This window comes from Dasypus novemcinctus, chromosome 13 (assembly GCF_030445035.2).
Source record: "Dasypus novemcinctus isolate mDasNov1 chromosome 13, mDasNov1.1.hap2, whole genome shotgun sequence".
NCBI lineage: Eukaryota > Metazoa > Chordata > Mammalia > Cingulata > Dasypodidae > Dasypus > Dasypus novemcinctus.
Window position 1 is genome coordinate 109,972,007 of NC_080685.1, and position 12,826 is coordinate 109,984,832.

Consider the following 12,826-nt stretch of genomic DNA (forward strand, 5'->3'; position numbering starts at 1 on the left):
AGTTGTTTTGAAAATTAAAGAAGACGGCACATGGTGTAGCTCAGTGGTTGATTGCCTGCTTCCCACATATGAGGTCCAAGGTTCAAGTCCCAGTACTTCCAAAAAAAAAAAAAAGAACAAAAATTAAAAAAGAAAATGCAGTCTCAGTGATGGTATCAATGCTTTCTCATTTTTTATATAGCTCATTTTAGCAGTAAATCAGAAGAACAGCTGATTGGTTATTTTATCTAATGTGGTAAACTGATGACAGTGTTACTGTTTTTTGTGTTTTGTAGACATTATGGTCTATAAGCATAGGTATAACATTACCCAGTAACACTTGCAAGGCGTGGCAGCACTGGTCAGACCAAACCTCCAAAGTCTTGGAGAGGTCCCAGCAGGGAGATGAATTCAGTTAATCTGAGAAGGAGTGGCAGTATCAGAGGACTCCCATGCTCCAGTAGACATTGCATTCATGTACAGTACTCTGTATTTGCAAAGTCTTTTATTTTATTTTATATATATATTTTTAAGTCCACAATTTTATTTATTTACTTTTTAATAAGTTTAAATCTTTGAGGGGTACAGCATCACACAGATTCGGTGTCCAATGGCCTTAGGTGGAAGGTTGTTTCAGAACTTAGCATGAACCATGCCACTAATTCCATGGGCAAGAGTTACCTTTCCTCAGATTACTCTGGTTTTAGTAGGTTTGCCGCCAGGAGTCACTGTGTTGTTTTTTGCTTTGTAGACATAAGCACATCTCCTGCCCAAATAGAATTCAGTTTCATCTCGGGCATAAACGCCTTCAATTCTAAGAAGGGCTGTGTGCTCTCTCTGGTTCTGGAGCCCCCACTTATAGCCAGCAAAAGTGGCTTTGGACCACAGCCTTCTAGACATACTTGCCGTGTTAGAAGTCCTGTTCCCAGCAGGCCTCCACAGGCTCCAAGACGGCGGAAAGAGCCAAAGTCATTTAATTCATAAGACTTTCCTGCCTGTTGAAGATGTCACGTACCTCATTACTTTCTTGTTCAAATACTTGCAGGATTAGGAAAAATTCTGCTTACAGGGTTAAGAAGTCTTTGCCATGTCTTTTAAGTTACAAAATGGCATAAACTGCCTTTGCAGGCCAGTTTTCCTAATCTTTTCAATATGCCTACGTGCATCTCAGGTGCCATCCGTGGTGGACTCTCCTGTTGCAAAACGTGCCCAGAACTCACAGACTTAGACTGAAACCCCCTCCCCACACCTCCTCATGTTCAGTCCTTCAAGGCATAGCTGGGATTTGACCTCTTTTACAGAGCCTCCGCCCTATAAGCTGTTCCCTTTAGTCTCTTGGCTTTTACCATACTCTGTCACATAGCTGTCATCTATCCATTCTTTTTTTTTTTTTTTTTTTTTGCGTCATCTTGCTGCATCACCTCTCCATGTGCGTGGCGCCATTCCTGGGCAGGCTGCATTTTCTTTTGCGCTGGGCGGCTCTCCTTACGGGGCGCACTCCTTGCGTGTGGGGCTCCCCTACATGGGGGACACCCCTGCGTGGCACGGCACTCCTTGCGTGCATCAGCACTGCTCATGGGCCAGCTCCACATGGGTCAAGGAGGCCCGGGGTTTGAACTGCGGACCTCCCATGTGGTAGATGGATGCCCTAACCACTGGGCCAAGTCAGCTTCCCATCTATCCATTCAGTAAGTGTCCTCATGCTCCTGCCGGGTACCTGCCATCATGCCATGTAATGGCACATTCCACCTGCTGATTTGCAAACCGAGACTCACTCTTTGTCACTTACTGTTTTCCTGAAGTTTCTAATATAATGCCTTTCCCGCACTAAATAAATATTTATTAAATGTGACTGTGTATGGAGAAAGCATACAATTCTGTTTTTTTCTCAGTTCTCATAAGTAAATAATGGTTTTCATAGCAGTTGCCTTGCCAGGATGTTGATGGAGTGAGTTGGTGGGGAAGTCGGGAGGAGGTGGGACTGGAGATGTGTTCATTTTACAGTTGAAGGGAATGATGGCTCTAATTGGGATTCTGAACTTTTCCTCTATATAATTGTCCTTAGCAGAACCACACACTTCAGGTCCAGTGACTAATATTTTAGTGGACCCTCAATAAATACTTAAAGTGAATGGAATCAAATTTTCTTTAAAAGCATAAACTAAAACATCAGTTTCCCCCCCTCAATTTTAGGGATAATTGCTACTGAAGGCACTCCCGTTGATGTGGAAAAGCAACCAGAAACAAATGCTGAAGAGCCAGCCAGTGTTACACCTTTGGGAAATGCAATTCTCTTAATATATTCATTCATTCTTTATTTAACTAAGATGGTAAGTTTGGTACATATAACTTCTTCAGATAGAATGTTGATTATTAGAGTTTTAAAGCTGATTTTGAACAGGGGGTAAAGAACTTAAGATGTCATTATGAAAATTACTCCTGATCCTTTGAAGATAGCTTGGCTTTTATGGCTTCTTAGTTTGGTTCAGTGCACGCTTGAGCAGGGTTTATTGCATGCCAGGGCTGGACACAAACACAGCCCATCTATTAAATAATGTGATTCTTCCTCTCAAAGTCCTTTCAGTCTGGCAGAGACCTGAAGACATTCACTTGAAACATAATATAGTATAGGCAGAAATAGAAGTGTTTACCTGGTAGTAGAGTGAGTTATTCAATAAATTGACTCATCATGGTGGGGGGATGATCCGGGAAGTTCAGAAGAAGTTAGTTGAAACATGTTTTGAGCAGAGAGTTAAAGGACAAAGGGAATTAATTGGACATGTGGTTTGTTGACTAGAGGGGCTGTGGGATGGGGTACAGAGAGAAGAATTAGCATGTACAGAGAAATGGAGGCATAAAATTAGGGTGATTTGGGGAGGCCAGGGAAGCATGAGGAGTTGGTGTTTTTAAAGTGTAGAAGTACACTCCCTGGTGGAGGGAGGCAGGGATAAATCATACAGGATGCTGTGTGTTATGATAAGTGGCTTTAGACCGTAAGGGATAGGGACCCTTTGAAGGTTTTAAGCAGGAAAACGAAAGGGTCAGATTTGTTTCTTAAGAAGAGTCACTTGTGGCAGAATATTTCTAAACAGCCAGATCCGAAAGAGACATTTATTCTGTCTGGGTATTTATCTACTCTTTTTAAGGCTTAGCTCCTAAAAAGATATATATAGGACACATTTCTTGGTAATTTATAAGGCATGGACAGGCTTTTAGAAGTTGGAGATCAAGTTGCCTTTGGGGCTAAAGGGAAAGAATCCTCCCCAACAAAAAGATTTTCCTTTTTGGTTCTGTTAATTCAAGACTTTGTGGGAGAGAGAAGGTTTTTTGTTCTGTAAAATGTGTGGGTTTTGGAGCCAGGAAGATCCCAAATCCATTTTCTAAACTTAGTAAACTTTGAACCTCAGCTTCCTCATCTGAAAAATGTGAATCATTCCCTGCTCCAGGGGTCAGAGTTGAGCGAGTGGATCTATGTGAAGGGTTTAGTGTGGTGCCTGGCACTTCCCATTTGGATGGTCAGAGGACATTGATTCTCTGGGGTCACTCCTGAACGCCTGGGGCTGACTGGCCAGAATCAAAAATCTCCTGGCCCTGAGTTAGCTAGGGATTTTTCAGCGTTCAGCTTCCTGGTAGTTGTTTTTCTCCAGAAGTAGTTCTTTGCCTATCCTCAGGGAATCTTAACCTATATAGTGCACAGCTTAGAATTCAGTCCAAGACTCGAATGCCCCCTGGCAGATTTTGGGAACTCCTTTTCTTTGCAGCGCCTATCTTTCTGGTATCCTTCCTTGCATATTTCCAGCATCTCAGTCTTTCCACACTGATCTCCCTTACCTTGGTATCTCTGTACTCTGCTTGGGGTCCTTTGCCCTTTCCTGACATCTGGAGAGGGCCTCCAGGTAGAAAGCTGGGTGGTGCAGGGCTCACCTCATTTGTTGGCCTTCTCCCAGGGATCACAGAACTGCCTGTTCTCTATCTTTAAAGCAGGGTTGTTTTTCTCTTTCATATATTTTGTCTAGTTCTCTAGTAGTTTACAGTAGGAGGGCAAATCTCATATCAGTTACTTTGTCTCTAGAATTCTTTTTATTTATCTTAATTTATTTTTAAATTGTGTATTCATTGAAGAAACGGGTCTGTTTGGCTTCTAGGGCATAATATGGCCTGGATTTTGCTAAGTACATCCCCATGGTATAGTTTGACATGTTTCTCTGGTTCTTTATATTTCCTGGGCATTGGTAGTCAGATTCAGGTTTAATGTTGTTTGGCCAAAATACTGGATTTTCCATCAGACATTTCCTGTCTGGGTGCGCCTCCCTTGGCGATGTAACATGCCACTGGTGACATTGCCTACATCTAATATATTACAGGTTGCAAAATGATAAATTTCTGATTATTTTGTTCCTTTTTCATTTAAAGAGTCAAATACCTGTACAAAGAGAAACTGAAAATCCGCTATTCTTTTCCCTGAGATTCAGTTTGTACAGCTATGGCAGGGTAAATGCCTGGTTCTTTTCCTTTATTAAAAGTTTTCAGAGTGATAAGTTCTTTTCCTGACATTATTCAATGATATCGGTCCTTTCTGAGAATCATTATGATCTCATGGTTTAAAAAATATTTGGTGTGTTTCAGCTCCCATAGTTCTTATACTTGATGTTCAGTTCCCCTCATTGTGGGCTAGTGGGAGCCCCCTTGTGTTGGCTCCCGGCCTGCTGGTAACCAGGACACCAGCTGTGGTCACTGATCCCTTCCTTGCTTTCTAGTATGACAAGGGGTTCCAAGCTTATCTTGTCTGTTTTGTGCCCAACACTTGAAGGAGCCATTTTTCTAAGGTGCCCTCATTCCCTTTAATGGGAAATGGGAAATGGTGAGACCACATTTTGGGTACTAAGTTGCTTTTTGCTATTGAGTTGGCCATTATTTCTAGGCCTTTTCAGAGGACAAAGCTAGGAAGTAATGTGGGGTTTTTTTAATGTAAAAATTCATCGCAAAGTCGAGGATACTTCTAACTGAAAATCAAGAAGCTAGATTCAACTATCGTAGGTTTATATTTTCTTTCACCTATGTTGGAAATTCCAGTTTTCAATAGCATCAACATATTTATCTTACAGTAGTCACCCAAAAGTATTAAAAATGCCAGTATCAGTACTACCACCAGCCATGTTTTGTGTTATTGAAAATATTTTAAGGATGTTTTGCAGTTCTTTTCATCTTGAAACTATATTATATTCCATTAGGATAGGTTTGAACTAGTTCCTTTCTGTGATCCTGCTACCAACTTGATACATGGTTACATTGTTTCCCTTTTGCTTTTCATGAAATGCTTAAAGTTTTCTTTGGTTTTATAGTTCTTTAACATATTTACAAGATCCAAAGTCAAATGTACAAAACAAGACATATTCAGAGAGGACTAGATTTTTTTCCAGTTATATCCACCCTGTTGTTACCTCTCTATAGGTAGCTTTTCAGATTGATTTCATTGTTTATCCTACCATTAAAAAATAAACAAATGACTTCCACACCCAGCCATGATAAAATTATAGGTAAACCAGATTTACCCTCCCAACTGAAACCACTAAAAAGAAAAACAGACAAAATAAATGAAACAGCAGTTTTCAAGATACTAGACATTAGGCAACAAAGGACAGGAATTCCTGCGAGATGGGGAACAAATGCAGGGAGCCCTACTGTTCTCTCAGATTGCTGCCTTGAGAGAATTTCCAGCCATGGTGCAGGAAAAAAGGAAACAAAGTAGAGTTCAGTGGACATCCTGCATTGAGCAGCAGCTGAGAGTCCAGAAAGACCAGGGTAGCTGGAGTTCACCGGCGGAGTACCACAGAAAAGAGAGGTAGAGAGAGAGAGAACTCTGGCAGTCTGCAAAGGGTCTTTCAGATACTCAGCAGGGTGCTGGTCAGCATATGAATGCAACAACTACTCAAGGCCAGTGAAACCTTCTAAGTGATTGGAAGGTACAGTTCCTGATAAAAGGCCAGGAATAATGCCTGGAAAACCTCTTAATTCTAGAAGAATTGGGTAGAAGATTCAGAGAGGTCTTGCTTCAAGCTAAATGCTGCTCTGGTATTGCCTAACAAATCTTAAAACCATGACCCCAAAGAATCAGATTGTTTCCCAGTAACTTAACTGGATCCCAGAACAAAGCTCAAAAATTCACAATGCCTCATACCTAATCAAAGATTACCAGGTATGCAAACCTGGAAACATAACCCATGATGAGAAACAAACAGGAAAATATAACCCATGATGAGAAAAAACAACCAATTGAAACTGGCCAAGAACTTATAGTAGTTAGAATTAGACTTTAAAACAGTTATTATTACTGTATTCCAGATGTTTAAAAGTTAAGTAGCAACATAGAAGAAATTTTAAAAAGACCCAAATCAAACTTCTAGAGATGAAGACTATAGTACTTGAGATGATACAGTGGATGGGATTAATACCACATTGGGCATTGCAGACAAAAAGATTAGTGAACTTGAAGACAAAGCAATAGAAGCTTTCCAAAATGAAACAAAAAGAGAAAAAAATTCAAGAAAAATGAACAGAGCATGAATGAACTGTGGGATACTTTCAGGAAGCCTAATATAAGTGTAATAGGAATCCTTGGAGGAGAGGAGAGAATAGCTGTTCAGAAAAGTAATAGAAATAAAGGCTGAAAATTTTTCCAAATTTTATGAAAACTATAAATCTTTAGATTCAAGAAACTCAGTAAAACCCAAGCATAAGAATCACGAAGAAAACTATACCAGTATAGCATTATCAGATTGCCCAAAACAAGTGAAAAAGAGCAATCTTAAAAGCAGTCCAGGGAAGCGGACTTGGCCCAGTGGTTAGGGGATCCGTCTACCACATGGGAGGTCGCCGGTTCAAACCCCGGGCCTCCTTGACCCATGTGGAGCTGGCCCACGCACACTGCTGATGCGCGCAAGGAGTGCCCTGCCACGCAGGGGTGTCCCCGCGTAGGGGAGCCCCACACACAAAGAGTGTGCCCTGTAAGGAGAGCTGCCCAGTGCAAAAGAAAGTTCAGCCTGCCCAGGAATGGTGCCGCACACAGGGAGAGCTGACACACAAGATGACACAACAAAAAGAAACACAGATTCCCGCGCCACTGACAACAGAAGTGGACAAAAAAGAACACGCAGCAAATGGACAAAGAGAGCAGACAACGGGGGGTTGGGGGGAAGGGGAAAGAAAAAAAAAAAAAGGCAGTCCAGGGGGGAAAAAAGAGACATTTTACATAGTAAAGAAGTCAGACAGGGATGACATTAGATTTCTCAGTGGAAATACGACATGGGAGAATACAATGGAATGCTTCTTTAATATATTTGAAAGACAAAATTGCCGGCTTACAATATCATACCCAGTGACATATCTTACCAAAAAAAAGGTGAAATGAAAATCTTTTCCAATATACAAGAACTAAAAGAATTCACCACCAGTACACCTGCACCATAGTAAATGTCAGGCATGAGGATAATGGCAACAGATGGAAGTAATGGAGCTACTCAAAGGAGTGATAAATGCCAGAAAGGCTAACTACATGGGTAAATACATTTTCTGTTTTCTTATTATTATAAACATATTTTAAATATATTTTCTATTTTCTTATTTAAATATCTTTAAAGTTAATGACTGTTTAACAAAAATATTACCTATCGTAGTGTGAGGTTTAGAACATATGTAAAAGAAAATGTATGACAACAATAGTATAAAGGCTAGGAGAGGGAGAAACTGTAGTATGCTGTTATAAAGTTCTTATTACACACATGAAGTGGTATAATATCACTTGAAGGTAGACTGTGATCAGTTAAAAATATATACTATAATGTCCCAAAGAATCGAAAAGTAGGGACTAGAACAGATACTTATGTACCTATGTTCATAGCAGCAATATTCATGATTACCAAAAGATGGAAGCAGCCCAAGTGTTCATCAGCTGATGAATGGATGAACAAAACATGGTATATATATACACAATGGAATATTATTCAACCACAAATAGGAATGAGGTTCTGATACCTGCAACAACATAGATGACCCTTGAAGACATTATGTTGGGTCAGATAAGCCAAACACAAAAGGACAACTATTGTATTCTCTCACTGATATGAGATAATTAGAATAAGCAAATTTAAAGAGTCAGAAAGTAGAAGATATATTACCAGAAGCTGGGGTGGGGTTCAGGAATGCTTAATTGGTACATAATTTCTGTTTGGGGAAATGCAAAAGTTTTGGTAATGGATAGTGGTGGTGATGGTACCACAACATTGTGAATGTAATCACCACCACTGAACTATATATCTGGATGTAGTTAAAAGGGGAAATTTTAGCTTGTATATATGTTATTAGAATAAAATATTAAAATAAAACAACAACCATAGGGCTGTACAACATAAACAGTGAACCCTAATGTAACCTATGGACTATAGATAATAATATAATTATAATACTCATCAATTTTAACAAAGATACCGCACTAATGCAGTATGTTAATGGCAGCAGGTACATGGGAACTCTCTTATTTTCTGCATGATTTTTCTATAAACCTACAACTTCTCTAATAAAATTTAAAAAAAATATATGTACTATAAGCTCTAAAGCAACCACTAAAATAACAAAAAGAGTTATGTTTTTTAAGCCAACAAAGAGATAAATTAGAATCAGTAAAAAGACTCAGTTGATCCACAAGAAGGCAAAATATGAGGGAAAAGGAAACAAAGAAAAGGAGGGACAAAAAAAAAAATGAAGCAAGATGTAAGCAAGACATTAAACTTAAACCTAACCATATTAATAATTACATTGGATGGAAATTGTCTAAGTATCCTAATTAAAAGACAAATGTTACCAGATTAAATAAAAAAGCATGACCCAAATAGGTTCTGCCTACAAAACTACACTTTCAATTAAAAGGACAAAAATAATTAAAAGTACCAGGAATGAGAAAGTGTGACAGTTTGAATTTGGTGAATACCCCCAAAAAGATTTTTTTTTAACTAACCCATTCCCGTGGGTGGGAGACCCTTTGATTGCATCAGATTGTTAACCTGGATTATATCACTTGATTAGATTGCTTTTGATTGGACTACATCAATGAGTTGTGACTCAGGTTGGGTCTACTCCCTCTTGCTGCATCTTATATAAACTGAGAACAATGAGACACAGAGAGAAAGAAAGCTGCCATTTTGATCCTGCCCTGTGAGAGAGAGAGAGAGAGGACTCAAGGATCATTAGCAGCTGAAGCTGAAGCAAGAAGTCCCCAAGAGGCTGGGCCCACAAAGCAGCCCAAGGCTGAAAAGTCTGGCCATATGTCTGATTGCCCAAGATGGCTCAGGAAGAAAGCAAAGAAGCCAAGGCAAGAGAGGAGGCCTAGGAAGAGACAACCATATACCCAATCACCCACAGCTGACCTACAGAAGATGTGAGCCTTGAGGGGAAGGCAGGGAGCCTGGCAGAGATTGTCTACCATCTTGCCTTGCCATGTGGCAGAATGCCAGTATCATCAGATGCTGACTTTGGTGAGAAAGCATTTCTGGTGGTGCCTTGGTTTAGCAATTTCATTGCTTTGGAACTGTGTTTTTACCTTAATAAAATTCCCATTATAAAAGCCAACACATTGGTACTTTGCACTGGCAGCCCCTATGTCAAACTAAAATAAAAAGATCTCCATGCTCACACTAGTCAAAAGAAAACTGGAATGGCGTAATACCAAAGGAGATTCCAAAGCAAAGAAAATTGTCAGGAGTTAAGAAAGATATCCTATAATGAAAAAGGAGTGAATTAATCAAAGTGATCATGACAATCCTAAATGTTTGTGCTCTTGATAATGAACATTCAAAATACATGAAGCAGGGAAACGGACTTTGGCCCAGTGGTTAGGGCGTCCGTCTACCATATGGGAGGTCCACGGTTCAAACCCCGGGCCTCCTTGACCCGTGTGGAGCTGGCCATGCGCGGCGCTGATGCGCGCAAGGAGTGCCGTGCCACGCAAGGGTGTCCCCCGCGTGGGGAAGCCCCACGCGCAAGGAGCGCGCCCGTGAGGAAAGCCGCCCAGCGTGAAAAGAAAGAGCAGCCTGCCCAGGAATGGCGCTGCCCACACTTCCCGTGCCGCTGACGACAACAGAAGCGGACAAAGAAACAAGACGCAGCAAATAGACACCAAGAACAGACAACCAGGGGAGGGGGGGAAATTAAATAAATAAATAAATCTTTAAAAAAAAAAAAATACATGAAGCAAAAAATTAATAGAACTACAAGGAAAAACAGATCAACCCACAGTTCTAGTTGGAGATTTCAACACTGCCTCTTTAATAATTGATAGAACAAGTAGACAGGAAGCCAGTGAGAGGGGCATTTTGATATTATTTATGAATTCCAAAAAGATATAGAATATGTTTATAAACTGGTCTGTTTCTCTGGGTCTGATACCCTTTGTATTAGATTCAGCTGAGATGGCATTGATCAAATTATGTTTAGGGCTTTGATTAGGGCATGCAGGCTTGATTCCCTGCCCCCTTGGTGAAATACAGAGAGGAATAATCAAATCAAAACGTCAATTGAAGTACATACCCAGAGAAGAACAACACAGAGGAGGAGAGACAGCTCATTAGACACTGCAGAGGCCTCGGGAAGAGAGATGAGTCAGATAGTTTACAGCTGACCTTGTGAAGAGAACAGAGCAGCTGAGCCTGGAAAGAAATGAGCCTTGGGGAGAGAGACAAGGCTTATGCCAGCCTATAGCTGAGATCAGAAGAAGCTGGGACCATAGAGCCTTAAGAGGAAAGAGGAATCCGAAAACTCACAGACATTGCCTGCCACCTTGCTTCAACACGTGGCAACAGAGTTTGGTGAGGAAGTAACTTTGAGTTGGACTCTTTAGAGCCTTGTTACTATAAGCTTTCACCCCAAATAAATACTCTTTATAAAAGCCAGCAGATTTCTGGTACTTAGCAACAGCACCCCTTTTGGCTGACTAATATAGTAAGTTTTCAGTAGGTGTGAACAGCTAACTTGACCTTATTTACATTTATAGAACTCTTCACCTAATGAGATCAGAACACTTATTCTTTTCAAGTGAACATGGAATATTTACCTAGAAAACCACAACAAGTCTCAATGAATAAAAAAGGATTCATGTCATAGAGTATGTTCTCTGATCTCAATAAACTAGAAGTCGGTAACAGAAAGATCTCTGGAAAATTCCCAAATATTTGGAAACGAAATGACATACTTCTAAATAAATTATGGGTCAAGGACAGTATCAAAGGGGAATTAGGAAATTTTTTGAACTGAATAAAAATGAAAATACAACATACTAAATTTGTGCACTGCCACTAAAATACTTGGAAATCTAAGAAAAGTCTCAAATCAGTGGCCTCAGTTTTCATCATAAGAAATTAGAAAAATAGCAAATTAATTCCCAAGTAAGAAGAAAGGAACAGTAAAGGTAAGAGCATGAATCAGTGAAATAGAAAAAAAGAAAATAGAGAAGATGAATAAAACCAAGAACTGGTTTTTTGAGATTAATAAAATTGGTTGACTTCTAGCCAAGCATAATCAGAATAAAAAGAGTTACAAATTATCAACATCAGCAATTAAAGAGGGCACCTCACTACAGATTTTACAGATATTGAAAGAAAAATAATGGAATATTATGAACAATAAGGCAATTATCTTGATAATTTAGATGAAATGAAGAAATTCTACCTAAAACAAATTCAGAAGCTCATTTGAGAAGAAATAACTAACTTCAATAGTCTTATAATTATTAGAGAAATGGAATTTATAAGTTAAAAAATCTTACCTTAAAGAAACTCCCAGCCCAGAAGACTTTAGTAGTGAATTTTATAAAAGATAAAGAAGAAATAATACTACTTCTACACAGATTTTCTTAGAAAATTGAAGAGGAGAAGATACTTCCTAACTCATCATATGAGGCCAGTATTACCATGATACTGAAACCAAAGACATACAAGAAAAGAAAACCAGTGGCCAGTATCTCTGATAAGCATGGGTAAAAAAATTCTAAACAAAATTTTAGCAAATAGAATTCAACAATATATTTTATTATATATATGCAACATAATGCATCATGACCAAGTAGAATTTGTCCCAAGAATGCAAGGTTGGTTTAATATCCAGAAATCACTCATTGTAATTCAGTTAAAAAAAAAAAAAAAGCAAACTAAAAAAAAAAGACAAAAAGCACTAAAAAAAATCCAACATTGATTATTGATTAAAAAAACTTTTAGTGAACTAGGAACATACAGGGATTTAAAATAACCTCTATGGAAAACTTGCAGCTGACATTCTTAATAGTGAAGACTGAATGTTTTCCTCCAAGAACAGAAACAGCACAAGGATGCAAACTCCCCACATCTATCCACCGCTGTCCTACTGAAATGCAGTAAGATGACAGCTAGTGTACTAAGGCAAGGAAGAAAATGCACCCAGACCGGGAAGTAAGAGGTAGAATTCTCTTTATTTGCAAACAACATGAATATTTATATATAAAATGTGATGAGATCTACAAAAAAAAGTTGCAAGGACTAATAAGGTTGCCAGATAAAGATTAACATCCAAAAGCAATTTTATTTCTATATACTAGCAATGAACAATCAGAAATGGAAACTTTAAAAAATTCCATTTACATAACATCAAAAATATGAAATATTTAAGGATGAATCTGTCCAAAAATTTTTCAAGGCCTATACATTAAGAACTATAAAATGGTGATAGAAATTAAGGACCTAAGTACATGGGGAAAAATACCTTGTTCTTGTGTCAGAACACTACATATTGTTAAAATGTCAGTTATTGCAAACTTAACACAATTTCT

At 38.9% G+C, this 12,826-nt stretch overlaps 1 protein-coding gene across 4 annotated transcripts in view; it reads left to right on the forward strand.

Annotated features, from left to right (window-relative positions):
* Nucleotides 1–12,826, forward strand: part of MIA3 (MIA SH3 domain ER export factor 3) — a 57,577-nt gene that overhangs the window by 19,533 nt on the left and 25,218 nt on the right. For all 4 annotated transcript variants that reach the window (XM_058275259.2, XM_058275255.1, XM_058275257.1 and 1 more), the window contains exon 6: nucleotides 2,173–2,309. In XM_058275259.2, coding sequence (XP_058131242.1) covers nucleotides 2,173–2,309 — 137 coding nt within the window. The remainder of the gene's footprint in view (nucleotides 1–2,172; nucleotides 2,310–12,826) is intronic.